Source organism: Phyllopteryx taeniolatus, chromosome 1 (assembly GCF_024500385.1).
Source record: "Phyllopteryx taeniolatus isolate TA_2022b chromosome 1, UOR_Ptae_1.2, whole genome shotgun sequence".
Classification (NCBI taxonomy): Eukaryota; Metazoa; Chordata; class Actinopteri; order Syngnathiformes; family Syngnathidae; genus Phyllopteryx; species Phyllopteryx taeniolatus.
The window spans coordinates 23,206,190-23,233,806 of record NC_084502.1 but is presented as its reverse complement, the minus strand read 5'-3'; the positions used below and the strand labels follow the sequence as shown (position 1 = coordinate 23,233,806).

Sequence of the window (27,617 nt, the reverse complement as noted above, 5' to 3'; positions counted from 1 at the left end):
AAACAGCTTGAAGCACGCTCAGGGAGGACAGAATAACATTCTCCAGGTAGCAAAGTACGAGCTGCTGTATGAAGTAAGCGGCGTTAGCTTCGGCTCGGCTATCGTCTTGAGGCTAACCCGAATGCGTGCCCGTTTAACCAGTCAGGCGGTGCTGCTCACGGTTTCTCCTTGCATCAATCACAACACCCTGTCTTGGACGGGATGTTTTGGTGATAAAAGAATTTCAGATTGACACTGAAAATGCGGTTTTAGGCCATTTTCAGTGGGCAAAAATTTACGGTGACTTAGAAATTTGTATTGGCCCGAGAGGGCCAGTGTCTATCCGTTAGGTGGTAGCCTGACACAGCGGCGTAGTGACCCCGAGCCATCGTTAATGTCGGACCCTGTTATACAGTATATAATGTATGTGTGTGTGAGTATTTTATATATATATATATATATATATATATATATATATATACACACACACACACACACACACACACACACACAGTGCATCCGGAAAGTATTCACACCATTTCAATTTTTCACATTTTGTTATGTTACAGCCTCATCCCAAAATTGAATAAATTCATTTTTTTCTTCAAAATTCTACACACAAGTCCCCATAATGACGATTAAAAAAAAAATTGGGGGAAATTGTTGCTCATTATTAAAAATAAAAAACTGAGATAAGTATTCGCAGCCTTTGCTCAATACTTTGTTGATGCACCTTTGGCAGTAATTACAGCCTCAAGTCTTTGTGAATATGATCCCACACCCTTGGCACACCTATATTTTGGCAGTTTCTTGAGTTTGACACGTTACATTACAAACATGGGTCAGTAAAGTTTTGCTGTGATACAATATCTTCCCTACTCAAATTGACATGTAATGTGTATTATTATTATTATTTATTTTGGAAAGATGCTAGTCTTCTTCCTGATGACTGTCTAGGTGCCTTTGTGCCGACCCCACTCACTTCGTGTTGTGGGGAATTTTTTGGGGGTGCACTACTCGTCAAATATATGTAAAGCAATTAACTTTTAACCAGGCCTACTGTGATTCTGTTTTTATTCGCCGTGGAACAAATCATTTCAGCATAAGTTAATATTGCAGATAAACGACACAGTTGATCTCTGCTGTCATTGGAGACAGACAGACTTGCTAGAAAAGCTTTCTCTTCTGACTGCTTCCTCAGCCCGAAGAAACCTATATCGTTTGAAAATATTAGGTAAGCAACTAACAAAAATCAGAGTAGTTGATTTGAAAAGACTATCAATTAAAGGTAGAGTATGCAGTTTTCAAACTGCTAGGAAGATTTGAATGTAGCCGCAATTCAATCCCTGCTCCCGCCCCCTTACGTCTGTCCAAAGAAAGGCCCTCAGCTCCCTATGTTACCGTGCACGGCAGCTACTTTGCTAGCATGACTCAATCGTGATGGCATATCGCCAAACATGAAATTTTACCATTTTGATGTTGTAATTTTTGGAATGTGGAATAAATTAAAAATATAAGATGTGATCAACTTACCTGACAACCCGGTGAGAATGGTGACGTGACATTTGCGGTGGTTTTTCAAGCCTAGTCACATGTAGCCGTCCACATATAGCACACCACCGTTATATATGTTTACCCTTGATTTGTCTCGCAAGCTCTCCAACTCATTCTTTTCTAACTTTTGTTGCTAACAGGAGTGACATAATCCAGCCAAGGAACTATAATATTAATAGTGTCCCTCTGAGGCCGTGTGCGTGGTGGTGCACGTGAGCAAATGATTGACACACTCGTTTGTCATGCCTTCTATCTCTGCAGTCTCTCATTAGCTATTCTTGTCGTGCCATGATGAGTTCCAAATTAAAAATTAGAATTAAATTACAAGCATAAAATGGGCCAGAGAGGGACGTTTTTTCCAAATATAATTTTAATAATATCCTATTTTCAGGTTGTGAATTCACCCGCAGGCATGACAAACAAGTTTTCTAGGAACTGGTTTAATGAAGCCATCCAGTCGCCATCATACCATGAAAACTAAATAAAGTACAAACAGCAAAATTGTGTTATGATGAACCAATACAATATAGAGCCATTGTTTAGCACTAAAGTCCTCCATACAAATCGAATAAACTGCCAACAGAAGTGAAGTCAGCTCCAAGATTGAATGTTTTTAAGTCCAGGTAATTTTTTTCCCCCTCATTCGTATGATTGAGCACTTTAGAGCATTGCCAATGTTTCAATGATCTTTCTTGCACTGAACGTTTTAGTAATTTTAGTAAGCTGTCATATTTTCACTACTTTATTTTTAAGTCTTTTGCTCTTTGTTTGTAAATGCTTTAAAATATTGTAAATCACATTGAGTTACCTTGTTTATAAAATGCGCTATATAAAAATTTGCCTTGCCTTGCCTAATACCATGAGAGCTCACTTTGAGTGCAAAAACGATGGGTACATCTTCAAGCAGTTAAAAAAAAAAAGAGGGATCGTCGAATTTGCCACATCTAATATGGCGTCGCCGCCGCCGCCGCACATATTAACCCATAAGGCGGAATTTACAAATACAAATCTATGTTACCCCTGTAAAATTCCAGCGTTCTCATTGGGATGACGTCAATCCTGAATGTGAGCAGCCATTTTGTTAGCTAACTGGAGGTAGCCGCTGGCGCGTGTCGTTGCTAATTGCGTGCGTTGTGCGTAGCACAGCTCGGACTTTCCATTTCACCGTCGTATTTCGAAATTTTACTTGTACCTTTCGCACAACCATTCGGCCGTAAGACCGTAGGTAAGAAGACGGCGTTTGTATTTGTTAACTGCGAGTCCACAGCGAAAGTGGATGCTCATTCATTTCTCAAACGCTCTTCCGTTTGCTAGCTAGCTAGCTAACTTGTTTGCCGTCGACAAAGGAGCTAAGTGACGCATTTCGTGCACCCCCCACCGCAATAAAATCAAACGTTCGAGCATTCACACTCGTAAGGGTGTCGACGTTTCGGAATTTTTGCATTTCAATTTGCTTTAGGGGGAGCAAATAAGAGTTGCGTGTGTAGCTCCCTCGTAGTGAGGTAGCACCCAGAGGCTTCAAGCTGGCTACCGGCCTTTCAGAGAACATGTCCGAGTTGTACGTTCGGGTGGCCGAGGACGAGAGCGAGGAGCCGATGGAGATTCCATCGGAAGACGACGGCACCGTTCTGCTTTCGTCGGTGGCGGCCCAGTTTCCAGGGGCGTGCGGGCTCCGCTACAGAAACCCCGAGTCCCAGTGCATGCGCGGAGTCCGGCTTGTGGAGGGCGTCCTGCATGCGCCAGAGAGCGACTGGGGAAACCTGGTTTACGTGGTCAACTACCCCAAAGGTGAGGCCACTGCAATTACTTAAGAGTATTGGCTTTAGTTTAAAAACAATAAATGGCAATTTCCAAGCCATTTCCTGAAAAACTAACCTATTTGCTGCTCTCATTCACACACAGACGCTAACCTATTTGGGTAATGGTCATGTAAAACAAGGTATTTAACCTCTAATCTGATGAGTAAACAGGTTTGATCTTAATTTATTTGCTATAGGTAAGTATTATTGCTGTCTTTGTGCTCAGGCCAAAGCCATGACTAATGTAAAAATATTGCTTTGCTGCCAAGTAACTATGTCGACCCGAGAGGAGGATCTATAGATAAAGACGAGATACGCCAGCGCGCGGTAGCTGCCCGGCTAACCGACGTGCCTACATAGTGGCCATACTTGGGAGGTTGATGTTCCCATCACAGGCAATGGACATTGAAATTAAGCCGTACCGTGCTCTGTTCTCAACCGATTTTCACGGTTTACTTTTTCATCAAAGGCAAAGCGCGTGTTATCGATACATATTTGCGTAACCCCCCCCCCCCCCCCAAAAAAATACATTTTTACCCGTGAAGGGTTACTCCCACTTCCCTTGTCGTAATTGTCCGGCATTGTACACTACAGTATGGAGCGTAATGTTCCGGCATCCTTGGTCGTTTGGGTTTCTTTCTCTCCACACACATGGAAGCCGCTGACGACTATTACCCTTTAGAGTAGCCGTAAGCATGCAGCTCAAAAGGGGTGTGTCATATCTACCGATTCATATCTGTGGGAGGAGCTTCATTTAGCCTTGCCTAGCCTTGTCTAATGGAATACAAAAAAGGGCTTCACTGTCATCTTGGAGTATTTTTAAGCAATTGAAAATCTCTGTGAGTGTGTGTCAATTACTAGCAGATTTCTCAGTTCCTATCCTATTCCTATTAATAAATATATTAATATATAATACCGATGGTAACAGGTTACAAGGGGGATAGTATACTCGGTTAATTGTATCTTCTGCCATCCAGTGGAAGAGCATTTAATTGTTCTGCCTTTCACTATACATCACTGCCATAGATGAGCAAAGATACAATATTTGTAGTGAATACTTTTCGGACCAAGTAAAATTGGATAATTTTTCACGGCACACCTGAGGATCCCCCATGACACACTGTGCTGCAGCACAGTGGTTGGGAATCACTGGTCGATATACAGCCACAGCATCAGTGCACCTGTCGTAAGGTGTCTACAGTGGGGCAAAAAAGTATTTAGTCACCCACCAATTGCGCAAGTTCTCCCACTTAAAAAGGAGAGAGGCCTGTAATTTTCATCATAGGTATACCTCACCTATGAGAGACAAAATGAATGGGGCGATCTCTTTGGGGAAAGTCCCTTACACCTATGTTATGTCGGAACTTTATATGGTCCAGTGGCCTACTGAATACAAAATAAATTTACAAATAAATTTACTGCTCCACACCACACAACCACTGCAAACAGTACATTTTGTTACATTAATACCTCTGACAGCTACAACAAACTGAGCATTATCTCCATCAACGCAAAATTGGTGATACACGTCATGTACTATATATTGCAGGTTTGGCTAATGTAATGTAATTTATGGGTCCACCAAGCAGAACTTTTTATTTTTTTTTCTCCATCCTCAAAGTGACATATCTTCTGCAGATAACAAAAGAAAGATGGAGGAAATCGACGCTGCCTCAGCTGTGAAAGTCAAAAGGGGTTATCAGAAGACGTCAGACCTTATTGTCCTTGGTCTGCCCTGGAAAACCACAGAACAAGACCTGAAAGATTATTTCACCACCTTTGGTGAGGTCATCATGGTACAGGTAGAGGAGCCCTTCCTATTTTATGCAGTACATACAGCGCTGTGCAAAAGTCTTAAGTCACTACTAGTATTTGGTGGTGTCATGATGCTTTGCCCCTTAACAAAAAAACAACAAAAAGAAAAGAAAAAAATATATAAATAAATTTAAAAAAATCGGAATAGGTGTATCCCATACGTGCAAATCAGTCTCCTTTCGTTGAAATTCGCCATTTTTGAACACAAACTTACGTAAATTGTATAGATCTGAAGAGTTTTTCCTGGGGGGGCGTCGCCGTCACTGAGGTCAGAGGCTATTTTGTACTCTTTGAACATGGGCCGCTAGAGCCATTCCACACACCCAACATCAACACACAGATGTAATTGTGAATTTTACTCCGGCGGCGGACTAATATGCGGCCTGAGGTTCCGCCTGTGCGCTCGGAGTCACAGGAGTTGACCCGCCGCTTCTGCTGTTAATAAGTCACAGTACTTTTACTCCGTTACGATGATCTAAAAGTTGCTCGTTACTTTTATTTATCAAGTATTGCTTATTTATCAATTATTTCGTGCGCAAGACTACGACTTCGACTCCCGTATTGGGCACTGTTTGCGTCATCCAATTTAAGCGCTAGTGACATTTAAGTCTAGTTCACCGATCAAATGACACAAGAAAGTCACATGACCTCACACAACATCTTCCATTAGGCTTCCCAGACATAGGTAGTCACACTAGGTAAGCCTGCCCCGCTGATTGTCGGGCGTACGTGGCAGTCATGTTGGGAAGGTTGTCGTTACCCTGAAGGCAACGGCGTGCTACTCGTTTACATTTAGACGAACAAAAACAGCTTTCATGTATTCTAGTATTTGTCTGGCACAGTCTGCCCAAACGTGGATATTTCAGATCACTTATAACTTGAGAAAACACTGTGCAGTAAATTGCAGGTTTTTTTTTTTGTAGTTTTGACTGTGCATACACACACAGCAACATATTTACTCAGTACTTGAGTAATAATTTCAGTGTGTAATTTTTGCTCTTAAGTAAATTTTTGGAGGACTATTTACTTTTGCTTGAGTCACATTATTGTCAAGTAACAGTACTCTTACTTGAGGACAATCTTTGGCTACTCTACCCACCTCTGGAGCGGACATCCTCTATTGCTACTCTTACCTTTTAAGCTCATCAGATCATTTTTGCTCATCAGATCAGCCAGTGTCGTATTTGTTGCGCTGGTCTTTTGTATTTTCGCGTCGAGGTGCTTTGGGTCGGGGCCCTGGTTGTGGTCCCAAGTGGAACCGCAAAGCACATGTAACATCGGTAACGAGCTGATCCGCTAGTACATTTTGTATTAATTAGGAAACGTGGCTACAATTATCAAATTATTTTACTGATGTTAATGTTAAACGTATTAAGCGACGGAGTGCTGTTAAGAATTATGTCGCAACACAGAATGAACTAACTTCAAATTCAGAAATGGCCAATAAAAACAGAAAAATATTGTAATTCATATTTTGCTGGAGGATACATTTGGGATTAGCCTTTGAAGTTGGTAATAGTGAAAAATGAAGTGAAACAGATGATGATTTTAGTCAATTATTTTCCAGAATGAGAGTGCTTAAAGAGAAGGATGCTATTCATGTGGCACAGCTTGAAGCAGGCATCAGGTGCAGGTGGAGATGGGACTGGCTCAAGTTGGAGGCCAGAACAAAAAAGCAAAGAAATGAGGCAAATTTTATTTTAATCTTACATTTGTACATCAATATGTACTTGAGCGGTGTAAATAAGGTTTTCTGCGTGAATAATTTTTTAATTTTTTTGGCCTTATTGTACTCTTTAAGAGTCTTCCAGATTTCTTAATTTATGTTAAAATCAAAGAAATTATCTGCGGGGGCTCTGGGGATCCCCCCCAGACCCCTCCATAAAATGTTTTTTGGGGTCACCTTTTTCATGCCTTTGGTGTTTGCATGTCTGGTATCCTCTGGTGCCAAACTGCAAATATGGGAGGGTCCACTGTAGTAACCCAGGCTGCGGTCCAAGGAAGAGCACATTTACATTTCGGCAAAAGGAGCGGACACAGGAATGTGTTTTTACCATTGGAGTCATTATGGCAATATTGGAACGGTCCATCTCTTAGCATCATAATGGCCCCTATCTTATGGTTGTTATCCTCCACAAACCAGGAAGTCAGTTGCCTGCTAACAGACACACCTAAATATGCCATTCCCCAATTTTAAGTGACAAACAAGTGGGCACCCCAAGACCTTTGCTCTGTAATGTACTATTATTTTGGCAGATTGTGAATTCTGGTTGAAACAAATCATTACCAATCAGCAATTGTTTTTCCCCCCCTAGATCAAGAGGGATGCAAACACAGGCAACTCCAAAGGATTTGGCTTTGTACGCTTCACTGAATATGAAACCCAGGTTAAAGTCATTTCTCAGAGACACATGATAGACGGACGATGGTGCGACTGCAAGCTCCCCAACTCAAAGGTATCTTTACTTGATTTGGTGTAACACTTAAAAGAAAGCACTAACAATAGTAACTTTTACACCGATTGTCTGGATGTAATGTGAATGGACACAGTTATCATCCGATCAGCCAGTGTATTTGAATGGCCAGGCAGGTGTTTTCGTGCCGTATCTCTGTGAAACGACGGGTAGTTGTTGAGATTGTGTGTGAGAATGATCAGATGTGATCATATTGTAATTAAGTGGACGGACAGGTGTTTACCTTGTGTACACAGTGGCGGGGAAAAGTATGTGAACCCTTTGGAATTTCATACATTTCCACATGTATCATACATCTAAATCATGAGAATAAATGGTCTGGTTAAACTAATACCACGCAAACTATTGTTTTCCATATTTTTATAGAGCATAACATGTCAACATTCACAGGACAAGGATTAAAAAGTGAACCCTTGGATTTAATAACTGGTTGTTTCATTTGGCAGTAATAACCTCAAACGTTTCCTGTAGTCGCAGCTCAGATATGCACAACAATTAAGATGAATTTTGGACCGTTCCTCTTGACAAAGCTGTAGCAGTTCGGCAAGATTCCTGGGCTGTCTGGTGTGAATAACTCTATTGAGGTCAGACCACAGCATCTCAATTGGGTCGAGGTCAGGACTTTGACTCGGCCACGCCAAAACACCTTTTTTTCTTCTGAAGCCATGGTTGTTGATTGACGTCTTTGTTTTGGATCATTGTCCTTTTGCGCCGCGTATCCTTTTAAGCGTCAACTGTTGGACAGATGGCCTCGGAAAGCACGCCCATACCATGATGCTTCCTTGACTGTGCTTCACATTTGGAATAAGGTTTCAATGTTGGTGTGCTGTGCCATTGTTTTCCTCCACACTTGGTGCTGTGTGTTCCTCCTAAGAAATGTATGACTAATTTATGCATAAGTGTAAGAAATTGTAAAAGGTTCACATTCTTTTTCCACCTACTGTATGTGAATGGGCACATGGTTGTTTACATTGTGTACAAGTGTGGGAATAGACAGGTGTCCATGTTGCATGAATGGACAGAAGGGTATTTACATTGTGTATGCAATTGGAGCACATGACTGATGTAGCGTTTGTGGATTTTCCTGGTCAGGCATTCCCCGATGAGCCCATGCGGAGTCGCAAAATCTTCGTGGGCCGCTGCACAGAGGACATGACCCCCGATGAGCTGCGACAGTACTTCATGCAGTACGGAGAAGTCACAGATGTCTTCATCCCAAAACCCTTCCGGGCGTTCGCATTCGTCACATTCGCCGACGACCAGGTATAACCTTCCGACCGTCCCGCCCGAGTGAGCTTTTTCCGAAAGCCGGCCGTGACTTGATTTGCTGTCTTCAGGTGGCCCAGGCCCTGTGCGGAGAGGACCTGATCATCAAGGGCGTCAGTGTGCACATCTCCAACGCCGAGCCCAAACACAACAATAGTAGGCAAATGATGGAGAGAGGGCGCTTTGGGGCGGGCGGCTTCGGTCAGGCGTACGGCACTAGTCGCGGCGGGCTGGGCACGGGCGGGGGGGGGAAGGGCGGGGTCAACTTTAGCGCCCTGGGCCTTAATCCGGCAATGGTGGCGGCCGCCCAGGCGGCGCTGCAGAGCAGCTGGGGCATGATGGGCATGCTGGCCAACCAGCAGGGGATGACCACGGCGGCGGGGGGCACGGCCGCCACCACCCGGGATCAGTCGTACAGCTCCACCAGCACCAGTTACAGCAGCCCCACCACGGCCAGTCTGGGCTGGCCCGCGGGCACTAACTCGGCCTCTGGCAGCGGCTTCAGCTCGGGCTTTGGCGCCTCCATGGAGACCAAGTCTTCCAACTGGGGCATGTAGATAAGTAGGCGGCAGTTCAGTTGAGATCCTCGGCCAGGGCTCGGGTCCCACTGTTAAATTAGTTAAGTGTTAAGTTAAGTGTTCAAAAAAGCCCAAAGCATTAGTTGGATGTTTTCATCAGTTTAGCGTGGCCCTCAGAGACTACACAAATGTCCAAGTTCCCCAGCCCTGGTCTAGGCTAATCTGGTAAGTACTATTAAAAAAAAAAAAAAAAAACACACACCAAAAAAACAAAAAACACTGCCTTTTTTTCTGTTAACAAGGAAGTTGAAATATGTGTGACAGTAGTCATGAGTGGGTTTAGTTAGCTGCTTTTCAGAAAGTGACGTGCATGCAGCGTTGTTTGTAAACGTGCGTGAGTACCACCAGACCGCCAGTTCCTCTCAGTGGGCTTGAGATCGTTGTGTTGTGTATGCAGTGCATTTCTATTTCATTTCCCCCCCCCCTTCTGACCTGATCTGATGGAAACGCCTTGCCAACCATCTCTCCTACAGTTAACCAACTGTTTCGCTCGCTCCCGGGAGGAAGCGCCTCACTGGCAGCAATGTTCTACAGATCTCAGTATCACGTGTAAACGCTTTGCCATCAGCACCACACAAGCTTCACTCTGCATTTACTGTGCTCCACGGTGGGTGTCACCTTCTAATTCCTCTCCCTTTGTCGTGGACTACATGTCTGAGATCGATGAGTGGGATTTGGTGTGGAGCGAGCGAACGAGTGCAACATGAACGAAAGCACGAGTGAGCAGAGACTGCTTGGTTTTTGTTGGCTTTTTTTTTCTTTTTGGGACGGGACAAATGACAAATGCCTGCGAGAGTTGGAAGACGCTGTGGCTTTGTGCGAGTGTGCGTGTGTCATCCCGAGGACATCATTTCCCAGCCCAAGTAGTTGTTTTAGAACACGGTGAAAGCGCTAAGACTATTTGTATCCTTCCAAAGCTTTCCTCTTGATGTCCAATTCAATGTGAATTGTGTGTCTGTGTGCTTTTCTTTTCTTTTCTTTTCTCTGTGTTACCTAGCACCCTCCATGTGTGGAAATTAGACTGCTGCTGTTTGAGAGTTTGGAAGTGTGCTGACATGACAAATGTTTGTCCAATTGAAAGTTTGAGTTTTGAATGAGGGTCCCCCCTATGTTTTGTGAATTGAAACTGAAATAAAAGGAGAATTTGACTAGGTATGATGCACTCTTCACGGTGACTTCTTTTCCCCGGTCCATTAATTGAAATGCCAACGCTTTAATTCACATGTATAGGGGGCCGCGGACAAGGAACACCGCAACCAGGAGTCACTCACGGGGGGAGTTGAAGACCGCGGGAGAGCCCAAAATGGAATTTCTACACGAATGCCTTAAATTCAGAAATGGATCATCTTCATCCTGCCCGTGAGGAACCTTGGACCTTCCCATGTTTAGTGTGCCCCAAATCAATGACATCTTGGAAAACCTGTCTGCTCCATTCTAATGACAGGTTGTCTGTTTCTCTCTGTTTCATTATAAAGTACATTTTTGTTCACACAAGCTGAGCGTGTGAAGAGATAATATGGACAACTGACATAATTTAGTCTTGTGGCAAAATAAAAGCTTTGAGTTATTCACCTGTTGTCTGTCATTGGAGATGAAAATCAGATTTGAACACTTGCAAAATTTATTCTGAGCAAGTTTGTCCTCTTCCATTGTTATTTTGATATCTGTCTACTTTTATTTGCTAGTGATGCTTGTGTGTGTTAGGTGAGCTTTAGTCTGCTTGATGCTGACTGCATTGTAAACTTTTTTGTTTTTTTTAAACAGATTGCTTGATGTTTGTGAAAATTTAAGTTTCAAAATGGAAATGTTCCCTTTCAGGAGATTAAAATTCAAACCGATAATACTTGCTTTTTTCATCATTTGGCGTCCACCTTAAAGGTATCGCATCCCTACATTAAAATGGGAATGGGTTGTAGATTACTACTATTTCGATGGCTGTAACGCTTACTTTTGACGTCTTAATTGCAATCGTTCTCTTCAAAAAGAGCAGTGAACAAGCTTGGGGGCAGAAAACGACGGCATTACGACACCCAATGGACAATCATGAGACTTGCACCTGTTTTAAATGCGCAGTTTTATGAGCCGGCAAATATGGCGTGATGTATATTTGAAGAAAAACGTTAAATTACTCAAAACTTTTGAAGTCAGACTTGTACCTAATGAAGTGTGGGTTTTTAAACACCAACTGCTGCTGCTTATTGTATAGTGCAGTAGCAAAGTGTGAAATGTGGCCACCCTTTATTGACATTATCAAGAGCCCTGTATTGTATTAGTTTAGCAGCTTTCATCCATCCATTTTCCGTAGCGCTTCTCCTCACTAGGGTCGCGGGCGGGCTGGAGCCTATCCCAGCTGACTTCGGGCGGGAGGCGGGGTACACCCTGAAATGGTCACCAGCCAATCGCAGGGCACATAGAAACAAACAACCATTCACACCTACGGGCAATTTAGTCTTAAATTAACCTATCGTGCATGTTTTTGGGATGTGGCAGGAAACCGGAGTGCCCTGAGAATTGTGAGGTAGATGTGCTAACATGTTGTCCACCTTGTTGCGAGTTTAGCCTGTCCCCCCCTCCCCCTGAAATTAGTTAAAATGTAATATTCTAAATTATTAAATGAGGTTAGTTGGTTCATTGTAATTTAAATGGTAAAACTCATTTTTACTCATTATAAATATACATTGAATGATTAAAATATCTCCATATTTGGAAAACCAGCAATTGTACACATTTAGTTTTTCACCTCATCTAAATGAACTTGTCCTTCTGTCTTAAAAGTCAAAGTGGTCATTAAAGACAGAAGTTTGCTCACCCACACCGTACACTATAGCCAAATCTATCTTGAGCAGCCATGATAGCAATGTGCTAAAAAAAAAAAAAAAAAAAATGGAGGCCATTTCTTGAATTAGTAAGCATTTCATAGTCCCGCTTGGTCACTGCAGTCTGCTGACTGCCTTTTACTATGTCCCTCAAATAAGATTAATTAACAAGCATGAGACAGTTTTCAAATGCAGTTAAAAACACATTTGCATTCCAGCGAGACTTTTTTCCCCTTGAATTAACCTTATGCTTGAAACTGTACTTTAACCACGTAAAGCACTTTGTGAGTCCACCCAGAGAGAAGTGCAGGAGGTCATTTGCAATAGAGGAGCATTCTGTTAGTCGTCACCTAATTTAGAACTACACACAAACACTCGTGAATCCGGTGAGTGAGGAGCATACAAGCTAATTATAAAGGGATTGAAATCTTTATTTAGCCTAGTACAGTACAGTGCAACACTTCAGCTTAAATCCAGTGTTAACACTGTGGACCCTGGCATTAACCAAAACAGTGTAAGGACACAAATTATACAATTCTACGGTTGTAAAATGTGCCACCACACATTGTTGATTTTAGCTAAAATGCTGCGGTTATAGTGGCGGAATGTGTAATATCCTCTTTTGCACTCGTGTGTATGCTGTGTTTTTGTTTGAAGCGTACGCCGCCGTACTCCTCGTTACGCGTTGTAGGAGGAAGACGAGACGTTTCCACCGTGGCCTGTCCAGTTGGTGTGGACAAAGCGGCCCGGCTGGGACAGCAGCTCGTATGTGTGAGCCCCGAAGTAATCTCTCTGAGCCTGAACACAACAACAACAACAACAACACTGAGACAGGACACAGATGGACACAGAGGCTTTTCAACTCTAAAGCATCCATGCATCCATCCTTTCATTTTCTGTAGGATTTGGCCTCATTAGGGTCATGGGTGAAAAAATTCCACCTACAAAGCTTCAACAATTAGTCTCCTCAGTTCCCAAACGTTTATTGAATATTGTTAAACGAAAAGGCGATGTAACACAGTGGCAAACCTGACCCTGTCCCAGCTTTTTTGGAACATGTTGCAGCCATAAAATTCTAAGTTAATGATTATTTGCTAAAAACAATGACGTTGATCAGTTTGAACATTAAATATCTTGTATTTGTAGTGTTCAATTAAATATAGGTTGCACGTGATTTGCAAATCACTGTATTCTGTTTTTATTTATGTTTGACACAACGTCCCAACTTCATTGGAATTGGGGTTGTAGATTAAAATGGAAGTTGATAAATAATCCATGAACAATGTTAACTGGTATTTTTCTTTTACAATTTTTGGATAATTAAACCAGCCCCAGGTCAAACTGACCCATGGAAAATTACTGCCGTTCTTCAGAAATGAATGCAATAGTATGGTTAAAAAAGGGGAGGAATTAGAACACAGCAACTGTGTGGAGTTTGTATGTGCTTGTCTAGGTTTTTTTCCCCCCCAGATACTCCAGTTCCCTCCCACATTCAAAACACATGCATGTAAACATGCATGGTTTATTGAAGACACTAAATTGTCCATAGTTGTGAATGTGTGTTACTCTAAACTGTGTGTACCCTGAAAACTGACTGACCAGTCTAGTCAATTGGGGTAGACTCCAGCTCACCCATGACAGTAATGAGAATAAGTGAGAATATTGAAAGGATCAGTTGTTGTTGTTTTTAAGTTGCGCAGTAGAGGTGTTACCTGGAGGAGGTTGGCAGGCAGCATCTTGTGCCTGTAGCCGTCGTAGAAGGACAGGGCGGTGGTGAAGCACGGCATGGGGATGCCGTGCTGTACGCCTGTGCTGACTGCTCGACGCCACGACTCCTTTATAAAAATAAAAGAAATCTCTGTGTGATTGATTATGGACTCAGACCTGAATTTAAAAGTTGTGACCAAGTCTGCTCATCACAACCTGAAGAACATCTCTACAATCAAATATCTTCAGAACGTTCTCGTGCAGAGAGGTTTCTTGTCTCAAGAGAAGGAAATAGTTCCAAGAGGATAGTCTCGTCCCGAGATAAGGTTTTCGTTTTTGCCGAAGAGATTTCAGTACCGAGAGAAGATGCTAGTTCCCAGAAACTGTTCTAGTCTTGACAGAAGGTTGTAGTTCCAAAAGAAAGCTTAGCACGAGAGTTTTAGTCACAAGAGAAGGTTTAAGTCTACAGCTCGTAAAGGTGAAAAGTAAAATAATGAATAGAGTATACAATATGGTATATAACATTTCTATTCCACTGGGTAAAATAATGCTATGTTGCGGTCATCTCATGTATAAAAATCTAATGTAATGCATCTACAAAGCCAATTCCAATGAAGTCGGGACGTTGTCCATCCATCCATCCATCTATTTTCTGAGCCGCTTCTCCTCACTAGGGTCGCAGGCGTGCTGGAGCCTATCCCAGCTATCATCGGGCAGGAGGCGGGGTACACCCTGAACTGGTTGCCAGCCAATCGCAGGGCACATACAAACAAACAACCATTCACACCTACGGGCAATTTAGAGTCTCCAATTAACGCATGTTTTTGGGATGTGGGAGGAAACCGGAGTGTCCGAAGAAAACCCACGCAGGCACGGGGAGAACATGCAAACTCCACACAGGCGGGACCGGGGATTGAACCCGGGTCCTCAGAACTGTGAGGCTGACTCTCTAATCAGTCGTCCACCGTGCCGCCGTCGGGACGTTGTGTTAAACATAAATAAAAACAGAATACAATGATTTGCAAATCATGTTCAACCTATATTTAATTGGATACACTAGAAAGACAAGATATTTAATGTTCAAACTGATGAACTTGATTGTTTTTAGAAAATAATCATTAACTTGGAATTTTATGGCTGCAACACGTTCCCAAAAAGCTGGGACAGATGGTAAAAAAAGACTAAGAAAGTTGAGGAATGCTCATCAAACACCTGTTTGAAAGCAAAGATGGGGCGAGGTTCACCTCTTTGTGAACAAGTGCGTGAGAAAATAGTCGAACAGTTTAAGGACAATGTTCCTCAACGTACAATTGCAAGGAATTTAGGGATTTCATCATCTACGGTCCATAATATCATCAAAAGGTTCAGAGAATCTGGACAAATCACTGCATGTGAGCGGCAAGGCCGAAAACCAACATTGAATGCCCGTGACCTTTGATCCCTCAGGCGGCACTGCATCAAAAACCAACATCAATGTGTAAAAAATATCACCACATGGGCTCAGGAACACTTCAGAAAACCAATGTCAGTAAATACAGTTCGGCACTACATCTGTAAGTGCAACTTGAAACTCTACTATGCAAAGCAAAAGCCATTTATCAACAACACCCAGAAACGCCGCCGGTTTCTCTGGGCCCGAGCTCATCTAAGATGGACTGATACAAAGTGGAAAGGTGTTCCGTGGTCCGACAAGTCCACATTTCAAATTGTTTTTGGAAATTGTGGACGTCGTGTCCTCCGGGCCAAAGAGGAAAAAAAACATCCGGACTGTTATGGACGCATAGTTCAAAAGCCAGCATCTGTGATGGTATGGGGCTGTGTTAGTGCCAATGGCATGGGTAACTTACACATCTGTGAAGGCACCATTAATGCTGAAAGGTACATACAGGTTTTGGAGAAACATATGCTGCCATCCAAGCAACGTCTTTTTCATGGACGACCCTGCTTATTTCAGCAAGACAATGCCAAACCACATTCTGCACGTGTTACAACAGCGTGGCTTCGTAGTAAAAGAGTGCGGGTACTGGACTGGCCTGCCTGCAGTCCAGACCTGTCTCCCATTGAAAATGTGTGGCGCATTATGAAGCGTAAAATACGACAACGGAGACCCCGGACTGTTGAACAGCTGAAGCTGTACCTCAAGCAAGAATGGGAAAGAATCCCAACTACAAAGCTTCAACAATTAGTGTCCTCACTTCCCAAACGTTTATTGAATGTTGTGAAAAGAAAAGGTGATGTAACGCAGTGGTAAATATGACCCTGTGTCAGCTTTTTTGGAACGTGTTACAGCCATAAAATTCTAAGTTAATGATTATTTTATCATTTTTATTATTTTTATCAGTTTGAACATTAAATATCTTGTCTTTGTAGTGTATTCAATTAAATATAGGTTAAACATGATTTGCAAATAATTGTATTCCGTTGTTATTTATGTTTAACACAATGTCCTAACGTCATTGGAATTGGGTTTGTAATATGCTCCAATGGACGCTAAAACCTACTTACGAACTGTGGCGCTAAGTTCACAATGCCATCAACAGGGTGGGCCAGAATTCAAAACTCACTTGTGATTCATATTTCTGAATATGCTTATTTGATTGCTATTAGAATATATTTTTTAATATGCTTATATCCTATTTTAGTTATTTTTTCCCCCAGATTAGCATGATTAGCTATGGGACATCATGGTTTGCTAACCTTGAAGAGATGTATTCAGTGCCGGGCATTGTTTGCTAAAACAGACGTCACGGACATTTGCAGAGTAATAGGTGCATTTTGTCTTGACAACTACCTACAGTAAGTGTGAGTCATGAATTCCAGCCCAGGTTTGAATAGGCTTTTAGATTATTGATTTGGTAAGATCGTAACAGCAAATAGAGCCAGAACGCCAGAGTTGCTTCACTACGGAACTTTTCGTAACCAAGGAAATTGCTGTAGTGCCGAGTGAGTCTTTGTCAATGCAGCTATTGCGGCGTGTCGCTTCCTCCTACTTGACACTTCTGCACAGCGTCGCTGAAGAATGAGTCCAACAACAAGCTCTGCAGCTCCGAGTCCCTGTCGAACGCCTCCTTGATTTTGCCCAGGAACACACTGGAGGGAAGGAAACTGGTCAAGCACGTTGGTCATCACCACTATTCTTGTGGGGAGCGGGCGGGCAACATGTACCTGCGGATGATGCAGCCTCCTCGCCACATCAGAGCGATGGCGCCATAGTTGAGGGACCAGCCGAACTCTTTGGCGGCCTGGCGAAGCAGCATGAAGCCCTGCGCGTAGGAGATGATCTTGGAGGCATACAGAGCCTGGGAATACATGACTTTGGTTAATAATAGATTAGTTCATATCTTTGTATACACACATTATGATTGATGTATTAGACCAGTAATACCACAGCCGATTACAGTTTCATGAGAGCTCATTAGGTGTACCGTGAGAAATTATCCAATTTTACTGAACTGGTTTGAAAAGTACCATTTATTGATGACAAAAAAAAAAAATCTTTGTTGAGCAAGCAACACAAGCAGAACAATTAAATGCTCTTTCACTAGATGGCAAAATGTACAATTAATCTGGGTGCACCTGTTGCCATTCATACAACTAAATTATCATTACCAATTACTATTTCAGGCGGCACGGTGGGCGACTGGTTAGGACATTTTCCCCAAGAGTTCTGAGGACCTGGGTTCAAATTCGGCCTCGTCTGTGTGGAGTTTGCATGTTCTCCCTGTACCTGCGTGGGTTTTTTCCGGGTCCTCCGGTTTCCTCCCACATCCCAAGAACTTGCATGGTAGGTTAATTAAAGACTCTAAATTGCCCGTAGGTGTAAATGTGAGTGTGAATGTTTGTCTGTTTCTAGGCTTAGTAATAAATTAGTAATCTAGTTCGTTTCGTGGGGTGCACTGATAGAACAGTGTGTGCTTTGTAGGGTTGGGCATCAAGAATCGAATGGAACCAGGACAAGCGTTCCGGTTCTCCCGGAATCGTTCAAATGTAAAAAATGTGGTTCCCAGTTTGGATGCCGAGTCCGCCGACGCCAAAGAAAAAGTGGCGAAAACCAATGAAGTCGAAGACGAAGCACAAAGACGTGCTTGTGCCCAAAACGGCTGCGAACAAGTACGTCATAACTTTGTTAAAATGAATGACCAGTCACCTCAGTGCAACACTTGGAATAAGATTATATTGTGCAAAGGAGGCTTTCACAAGTCTGATGCGCTGCAAGCCTCAGCCTACACCACGCGGAGCTTCAGTGAAAACTGGTTGAGTTAAACAATAAAATACGTCAATGCCAATATTGAGAAAGCTAACAAGGTAAACGGTTGGTTGCACTTGTGCACTGATGGTTTTCAGCGTTTATTTTAGTCTTGAAATCAACGTAAGAGCCAATGACAGAAGAAAAAAAAAAAGGTTAACATTGAGCTAAAACTTTACTGTAGCAACTTCACATCACAATGAAATGGGACAAAATTCATATAAACGTCTCACAGTATCACAAAGACTAATTTTGTGCCTCATCGCCATTCCTTTCCTTACCCACATAAGGAAAGGAATCAACGTTTTATAGCATTTGGTTCCATCCATTAAAAATGAAAAAAAACAGGCGCCGTGTGAAGTTACTTTTCGTGCCAAAATGCTGAGTTCCGCTGCGTAGCCTTCAATATAAAAATGCTACAATCGTAAAACAGGAAGTCAAGTTAAAACTTGCACATATAAATCATTTGATGTGATTAAACTGCCCCAAATAACGATTTTTACAGTGCTACATTTAACTTTTAGTTGAAACATTAATTAATAAATATATAATATATTAAGTCAATTGGATTAGTTCCACACACATTGCCTTTTAGTTCATAGGTTTGATGTTGATACTGGTTGTAAAGAACCCTGAGTCAAATGACCATTTTAGTCTATGCTGCGGGCTGCTAAGAAAATGGATGTTCATAATTTGGACACCCTTTATTTAAACCATGCGAACTTTTTTGACCCAACAGAATCGAGAATCGTTTGAAACCAGAATCGAAAAGAGGAAAATGAATCGGGACCGGAATCGCTCAAATTCAAACGATGCCCAACCATAGTGCTTTGTGCTTGGTTGTACCTTCCTAATGTCCTCCAGGAAGGCAGCCTTGTCACCACTGAACGTGACTCCTGCTGGCCCCGTCAGGCTGCGGCTGGCCTCCACCCTCTCGGCTTTTAGGGAGGACAGACATCGGGCAAAGACAGCCTCTCCTGAGAAGATCGGAATATAAGACAGTTGGGTCTGTATACATAACACAGCACACACAAGGAGAGTCAATCAGTCAATAACCTGTTTCACAAGTTGACAATTTCTCGTCAACGTGAAACAGGTTATTGAGGAAGCAGGATATGGAGGAAGAAAGTGTGCCGTAACAGCATTGTTGACATCAATTTCAAATCACTTCTGTCTAACAGAAAGCGGTTGAAGTAGCTTTAATGCTTAAAGAACAAATAAAAAAATTAAAAATAAAAAAACAGCACCCTCCTCCCCTCTGGTAGGTAAGCAGGACTTGCTAAAAAGTGCACAGCCAGCAGGTGTGGACACAGAATGTGGCCATGTCCAGACAAAAGGCCCAAAATGATTCTTATCCGAGACAAATTATCCAGTTAAAGGGTATTTGTATTTGAAGAAAGGGTATCTTATAGTTGCAAATGATAAAAAGTGACATTTATAAAGCATAAATTAAAAATGTGTCCTTTTCATTGTTATAAATTTTGAAAAGGATTCATACACCTGATCTTGTTAGTCACTTTTGAGGAAATGCAGTCTTTGCACCATTTTAAAGGATCCTAGTAACACAATGTGGTGCAGTGATTCTCAAAGTATGCGACGAGTACCACTTGTGTTATGCAAGAGAATCACTGCCGAAGTACAGTTCAGTGATATTTCATTTTTAAATTCAAAACATTTGCATTTAATCTTAAAGAATTTGTTTATATTACTATGGTTAAGTGCAGTGATGATGTTAAAACCGCATGTTACAGTCGCTTAATAAAACCTGTCTAGTTTTTGATGAACACTTTATTGTAATGTACTACTGTATTTTAATGTTAGTCATTTTGGTGGTAGACTGAGAGCCAAGTGTTTTTTGGGTTGTTTTTTTTTTAGGTGGTACATGGTGTAAAATGTTTCCGAACAACAAGTATTCTCATAAACTACAATATACTTTTACAATACTGTATAAACAGCTACCTATTGTACCCTTGTATTGCGAAAGGGTATGAATAATATTTTCAAAATGTGACCAATGAAAATGGAAATGATTACATTAATACTTTTGTGTGTCAAAACTTTGACAAGGGGACGAATAATGTTAGGATCAATTTAAAAAATTTGTTATGGATCTTTGTTCACACACAAGCTAGAACTAAAAACAGACGTTTGGGGGAGGGGGGGGGGGGCAACTCTGGCTAGGGTGAAGACATTATAGAACTACAGATTTTGCGCCATTTAAAACAAAAAATGTATCTGTTGATCAAATTGATAGTAAGGGGAAAACCCTCCTATCTGCTAGATTTCACTTTGGTTAATCAACAGCAAGCAATAGTAACAAGGAAGCCTGCCCATATGCTGTACAGTTAACACATAATAGAAAAACAGACCAAAAACTATATTAGATCTAGGCTTTCAGACAGGAGGTGACACTGAGGAGTAACTCAACTATGACTCCATAGACAGCCCGCAAATGCATTTAAAGGAGCTATGGGGGTCTTCATGGTCCATATTTCAAAGTTGATTTTATGTATTTTCCGCTGAAGAAAATGAAACTTCAACGTAATTCCGATAATATCGAATCATTCTGAATGTAGTCTACGTACACTGTGTAGTCCCTGGACACCAGTGGGGCAAAAAGCCACCCGTGCACACTGGCCAGCAGCTCAGCTCTCACACAGTAAGACATTGTTGTACTGCTGCTGCTAAATCAAACAGGGATGTGTATGGCTGAATGTCAAGCGACAGTGTTGCTTTTGTAGTACGGTACGCCCTGAAATTGTCGATAGTGAAAGGAAACTGAATGTTTTTCTCTCAACAAACCTGTTGGGACACACTCATCAACATAACCCCAATTCCAATGAAGTTGGGACGTTGTGTCAAACATAAATAAAAACAGAATACAATGATTTGCAAATCACGTGCAACCTATATTTAATTGAATACACTACAAAGACAAGATATTTAATGTTAAAACTGATAAACTTGATTGTTTTTAGTAAATAATCATTAACTTAGAATTTTATGGCTGCAACACGTTCCAAAAAAGCTGGGACAAGTGGCAAAAAAGTTGAGGAATGCTCATCAAACACCTGTTTGGAACAGGTAGGTGCCATGATTGGGTATAAAAGGAGCTTCCCTGAATTGCTCAGTCATTCACAAGCAAAGATGGGGCAAGGTTCACCGACCGCTTTGTGAACAAGTGCGTGAGAAAATAGTCGAACAATTTAAGGACAATGTTCTTCAACGTGCAATTGCAAGGAATTTAGGGATTTCATCATCTACGGTCCATATCATCATCAAAAGGTTCAGAGAATCTTGATAAATCACTGCATGTAAGCGGCAAGGCCGAAAACCAACATTGAATGCCCGTGACCTTCGATCCCTCAGGCGGCACTGCATCAAAAACCAACATCAATGTGTAAAAAATATCACCACATGGGCTCAGGAACACTTCAGAAAACCAATGTCAGTAAATACAGTTCGGCGCTACATCCGTAAGTGCAACTTGAAACTCTACTATGCAAAGCAAAAGCCATTTATCAACAACACCCAGAAACGCCACCGGCTTCTTTGGGCCCGAGCTCATGTAAGATGGACTGATGCAAAGTTGAAAAGTGTTCGATGGTCCGACGAGTACACATTTAAAATTGTTTTTGGAAATTGTGGACGTTGTGTCCTCCGGGCCAAAGAAGAAAAGAACCATCTGGACTGTTAGGACGCAAAGTTCAAAAGCCAGCATCTGTGATGGTATGGGACTGTGTTTGTGCCAATGGCATGGGTAACTTAGACATTTGTGAAGGCACCATTAATGCTGAAAGGTACATACAGGTTTTGGAGAAAGATATGCTGCCATCCAAGCAACGTCTTTTTCATGGACGCCCCTGCTTATTTCAGCAAGACAATGCCAAACCACATTCTGCACGTGTTACAACAGCGGCACTTCGTAGTAAAAGAGTGCGGGTACTAGACTGGCCTGCCTGCAGTCCAGACCTGTGTCACATTGAAAATGTGTGGCGCATTAGGAAGCGTAAAATACGACAGCAGAGACCCCAGACTGTTGAACAGCTGAAGCTGTACATCAAGCAAGAATGGGAAAGAATTCCACCTACAAGGCTTCAACAATTAGTGTCCTTAGTTCCCAAACATTTATTGACTGTGGTTAAAAGAAAAGGTGATGCAACAGTGGTAAACATGACACTGTCCCAGGTTTTTTGGAACGTGTTGCAACCATAAAATTCTAAGTTAATGATTATTTGCTAAAAACAATCAAGTTTATCAGTTTGAACATTAAATATATTGTCTCTGTAGTGTATTCAATTAAATATAGGTTGAACATGATTTTCAAATCATTGTATTCTGTTTTTATTTATGTTTAACACAACGTCCCAACTTCTTTGGAATTGGGGTTGTACATTAATATACATACATAAACAAACATACATACATAACACATAAATCCTCAACACCTCAATCCTTCTGCTTCCTGACCTCCACGTATAACCTTGGCCGTTTATGAAAGACACCATGAGTCACATGGATGGCCGACAAATCCCCCTTATGTCACCTGGGATGAGCAGACTGCTAGAGAAGCCTTCAATCTTCTTAAGGGCAGACACAAATCAAGCACGTTCCCTGGAAATGGCTCAATAACCTCCTCTAAAGCCAGGTGCACACAGAACTACATGACCGACCGCCACTGCGGGTTTCTGCGGCCCGGGTAATCCACTTTTTCCTTGACAATTGCCCTATGTCGTTTGTGTTTGAATAAAAAAAAATATATAGGCGCCGCATCAAAATGAGGGGTTGCATTATTTTTGTTGCAGTCGGTAGGGTTCGAGGGTCAGTCACCCCCTGTAATTTTTCTGCGATTGTCCAGTTCAGTCTAGTTACGTCACTCGATGTGCGGATGGCTTAACCTTCCCCCTTCCTGATTTTTTTTTGGGCTACATGTTGAAACAGGTGTGACATGACACATTTGGCAATGACTCAACAGCAAGATGAATAAGGAAAGAAACGACTTCCTTACCGATTAAAGTCACAGGAGTGCCGTATTCCAAGGCTGAAATAGCAGTCCACTTCCCCGTGCCTTTCTGTCCTGCACTGTCGCGGATCTTGGGCAACAGATGTATACCGTCGGTGTCTCGGTACTTAAGGATGTTGGCGGTGATCTCAATTAGAAATGAGTCTAGCTCTGTCTTGTTCCAGTTGTCAAAAGCCTGAGGGGTTCAAACGCAAAACGGGTGGCTAAGGGCGACCGGTGATGACAAAAAGCACTGCCATAATATGAGAAAGCTCACCTCGGCCATCTCGTCATGGTCCATCCCGAGCACATCCTTCATCAGGTGATAAGCCTCACAAATCAGCTGCATGTCGCCGTATTCGATGCCATTGTGAACCATTTTGACAAAATGACCCGCGCCCTCATCTCCTACCTGCACGGGGAAGAACAGTCAAATCACGGCAAAGGTAGCCACACACACACGCCACATCCCAAAAGTCAAGTGAAGAGACTCACCCAATCAGAGCACGGCTCTCCTGTTCCCACCTTGGCAGCGATGCTCTGGAAGATGTCTTTGATGTGAGGCCTTTGAAATGGAACGGCAGCGAGTGAGGATGGAACGGGTGCGAATGGATTGCAACTCACAAGATATCGTCAGGTGTTCCGTTGCAATGCAGTATTCAAATACTTTTTGACCTCGAATTAGACTTTTTGTTCCTCACTGGCACCTTTCTATCAAGTTTCTATTCCGCTTGTCCTCAGAGTGAGCTACAGTTTATCCCAGCTGAGTTTGGATGAGAGATTGGGTACACCCTGGACTGGTCACCAGCCAATTTGGTTGGACAAACAACCATTCGCATTCACAGCTTTGGACAATTTAGTCTTCAAACCGCTCAATGCGGAACGCCACATGACCAAACCCAGAAAACGGGATCGCTGACTTGTAGTGTATGCTACGCTAATGAGCATGACTACGGTCTGACTACATGACCGTTTGAAGCTGAACTTGCAAACATTTTTGTTTCTTGTTTTCCACTGTTCTGCTGTACTCTGTTGAAGTAGAAAACCAAAAGCTCGAAGCAGAGGCAAGTAGCGTGTGTGTGTGCGGTGGGAAAAAGGCATCCATTTGCGGAAGTGGGTGAACGCAAAATCCCAAAGAATCCGTTGCCCCTGTTCTTAACGGACAATTAAAAATGTTAAAAACTGCCACCAGCATCGTGCACGTAAAGCAAAGCATTCCAGTCGTACCGATAACCCAAGGACCCTCTGTCTCCAGTGGAATCCATTCAATGTATGTCTCACCAGGCCTCTGGATGTCCTCCCGGCATGAGTGAGGGTCCATAGCGTGCCCCCTCCTCGCCACCGCTGACGCCGCTGCCCACAAACAGCAAGTTCTTCTCTTTTAGACTCTTACAGCGCCGCTGTGTGACACAAAAGCAAAGAGGCGCTTGGAGAAAGTCCTCAACAGAAGGTGCACGACAACGCTGTGTCTGCCTCCTTACTGTCGTGTCACTGTATTCAGAGTTGCCACCGTCAATGATGATATCTCCAGCCTCAAGGAGGGGAACCTGAGGCAAGACAAACATATGATGAAATCAACAATAAGCGGAGTTCAGACACCATTAAAATATTGCAGACACCAACCAGCTTGTCGATAAAGTCATCCACCGCCTGTCCGGCCTTGACCAACAGGATGATTCTCCTGGGCTTCTTTAGCTTAGAAACCATGTCCTCAAGTGACTCAGCGCCAATCACCTTGGAACCCTTTGCCTCGTTCTGCAAGAAGTCGTGCACCTTGGACACAGTGCGGTTGTAGGCACACACCTATTCAACAGACATCAGGAGCCATTATTTCCAGTTGTGGGGAAGTATTCATTACTGTACATTAGTTGATTTTTCATATAGCTTTACTTTACTTGAGTATTTATGTTTCTAAAGTCGTCTTATGTTGAGTCCCGACATTATCCTTAACACAGATATCTATACATTCTTCTCCTTATTTGTCCGAATAGGCTTGTTACTTTTTTTTTTTAACCTTTGCTGATCAAGACACGACATAAAAAAGTCAGAGAGGTAAAGTCATCCACATTTGAGATCTTGATTGAGATCATGTGGGCTAATAAGGTAAAAAAAAAAAAACAGAGACATAAGCGACTTGGAATTAACAGCAATGTCGCAACAGATTCAATGATGCAAGATATCCCGTGTCCACACCCTTACTTAAGAAAATGGTTTGCTTTTGTCAGCTCCAAAAATGATAACTAGCCAAATCGCTGAAAAAAACAAAAACATAATCTTCTGCCATTCAAAAATTCTCTAATCTAAAAAAAACACAGTTTTCACTAATTTTGCATTTTTAGTTCATCAGTTCACAAGGTTAGCAAAGCTATGGCAACGTGTTGAAAACCTCCTGAGCTAATAATACTCCTGAGCTTTTTCATTCTTCTCAGTATGAGCATGGCGGCATTTTCCCATTGTGCTTTTTACATTTGTACTTAAGCACATTTCAGTATTTGCACCTTTTAATTTTACTTTAGTAAAAGGAGTTGAATTGGAACTTCTACTTTTACCAGAGCCTTTATTTAGTATCTGTACTTCTATTTAAGTAGAGTGTGAATACTTTTGCCCTCTCTAATGATTTCATTTTAAGTAGTAGGCATTTCCTGTATGTTGAGAAACACTTGACAATGACAACTCACAACAAAGCCATGGTCATTCATGTTCATGATGAGGTTCTGGCCCATGACAGCCAAACCGATGAGTGCGATGTCTGCTCTGTGAGAATAAAAACAATCACATGCACAATACATTAAACTTTTTTTAAAAATCATTTATTGTCAGACTCGCACCACAACAACTACTCTGTATATATATATATATATATATATATATATATATATATATATACACACAAATGAAATGCAAGGTGTGAGCTCCTAAATGAATTTTAAGGAAGTGAATTTCCGAACTCTCATCTCACATGTACTCCGACACTGACTAGCAGACAAGCTAACAGTCCCCTTTCGAGCTTCATTATTTAAAGTTAAACCAGAAAAGCCTTGAAAGTCACTGAAAATATAGATCAGTACAGCATGACTAGTTTTCTATTGAATGGTGAAAGGACAGTAGAGAACTTACTCAGGCATTGTGGTCAGTCGCGATGTTACCGTGAGATTTCCAAATGACAGACGCTCTTCTTCCTCGTTCTCCGCTCTGCTAGGTTGCTCCTCCCTACCCAGACTATCAGCCAATCAAAGCCCCTCAAACCGCTCCTGTGAGCGGAGACGATAATTATCATTGGTACAAAATACTGAGCAGAGGTATCCGTTTTGCTATTGGCCAATTCAGCCGTCACTCATTACGTAACTGGACATGGGAGGAAACCCGCGTCCTTGGATATAACCTACGCAGGCACGGGGAGAACATGCATGCAAACTCCACTCACGCGACGCCGGATTTGAACCCGGGACCTCAGAACTGCGAGGCAGATGTGGCAACCAGTCACTCACCGTGCCGCCTTTTTTTTATTTCAAGGTAGTCATATTTTTTTAGTTTTGATTGAGGCGGGGGGTATTTTTAAGCCATTGTGTTAGGTAATTTCAAAAGCAAATCGATACGCAAAAAAAAAAACTTTCTTCAGAACTATAAGAACTTTCGCGATGTAATACGGCATCAACATCACAATGCTGTATTTCAATAGTGTACACATTGTCTATCTCTCTTTAAGCCTTGAGTTACTTTAATTACTTTGTCCCACACAATTCCATAACATTTCCACTAAATAGTAATCTTGTTCCACAAGAAGAAAAAGAAACAGTTTGGATGGTCGATGCAACCCATGACTGTACTTTAGGGCCCAAATTGTCTGGAGGTCAGTGTTCCTCGCGTTACGAAAACTTTAAGGGTTGTGTTAAGTGTTTTGAACGTGTAAAGAATGCTTGAACTAGTCCGACTCCAGTCTTTCTATTTTGTCACAAATTAAAGTACAGTATATTCTACTTAGAACAGGCAGCATTTGTGAACGCAACCGTGTGCAAGCCTAAATGCCAAGGGATTTTTTTTCAATAAATCTAAATATTCATGACTTGTTTAATAGGAACTTAACCACATTAAATTGTTTTAAATCCTATTTGTATCCATCGTCACTAGCTGTTGTGTCGTGAACTGCTTCCACTAATAAGACTGTGAACAGAGAGGAGGTACTTCACAAAAGCAGTTACATTGTTGCCAGCTTTTCCAACCACTCTAGCGATTTAAAAAAAAAAAAAAAAATCGACCAGCAAATTCAATTCCAATCTGTTTCAATTAAGAAACAGACAACATGAGCAGAACCATTTTCATATTGGGTTTAATAGGAGGAGCTTGGTAGAAGGCAATCATGGAGTCAAGACAAACAGGCATG

General features: G+C 42.1%; 2 protein-coding genes across 4 annotated transcripts; one reads left to right on the top strand and one right to left on the bottom strand.

Moving 5' to 3' along the window:
- Nucleotides 1–2,592: 2,592 nt before the first annotated feature.
- Nucleotides 2,593–11,308, top strand: tardbpa (TAR DNA binding protein a). Of its 3 annotated transcripts, XR_009789708.1 has the most exons (7): nt 2,597–3,321; nt 4,971–5,134; nt 7,463–7,603; nt 8,714–8,884; nt 8,959–9,043; nt 9,939–10,072; nt 10,696–11,308. XR_009789708.1 is itself a non-coding variant. In XM_061782005.1 (6 exons), exons 1-6 carry the CDS (start codon nt 3,081–3,083, stop codon nt 10,016–10,018), a joined length of 882 nt encoding a protein of 293 aa, XP_061637989.1. In that variant the 5' UTR covers nt 2,596–3,080; the 3' UTR covers nt 10,019–11,308. The 3 variants fall into 3 exon arrangements, 2 of the variants coding, with proteins under 2 accessions (XP_061637975.1, XP_061637989.1); XM_061782005.1 differs by having other exon boundaries at nt 2,596–3,321; nt 9,939–11,308; XM_061781991.1 differs by having other exon boundaries at nt 2,593–3,321; nt 8,959–11,308.
- Nucleotides 11,309–12,691: 1,383 nt separating this feature from the next.
- pgd (phosphogluconate dehydrogenase) lies at nt 12,692–26,477 on the bottom strand. Its single transcript, XM_061781978.1, has 13 exons — nt 26,354–26,477; nt 25,915–25,990; nt 24,860–25,039; nt 24,718–24,783; nt 24,518–24,636; nt 23,732–23,801; nt 23,514–23,648; nt 23,243–23,432; nt 19,081–19,211; nt 17,154–17,287; nt 16,979–17,078; nt 13,994–14,116; nt 12,692–13,079 (listed from the first exon to the last, which is right to left on the bottom strand). The coding sequence occupies exons 1-13, from the start codon at nt 26,359–26,361 to the stop codon at nt 12,960–12,962; spliced, it is 1,452 nt and encodes a 483-aa protein (XP_061637962.1). The 5' UTR covers nt 26,362–26,477; the 3' UTR covers nt 12,692–12,959.
- Nucleotides 26,478–27,617: the final 1,140 nt, after the last annotated feature.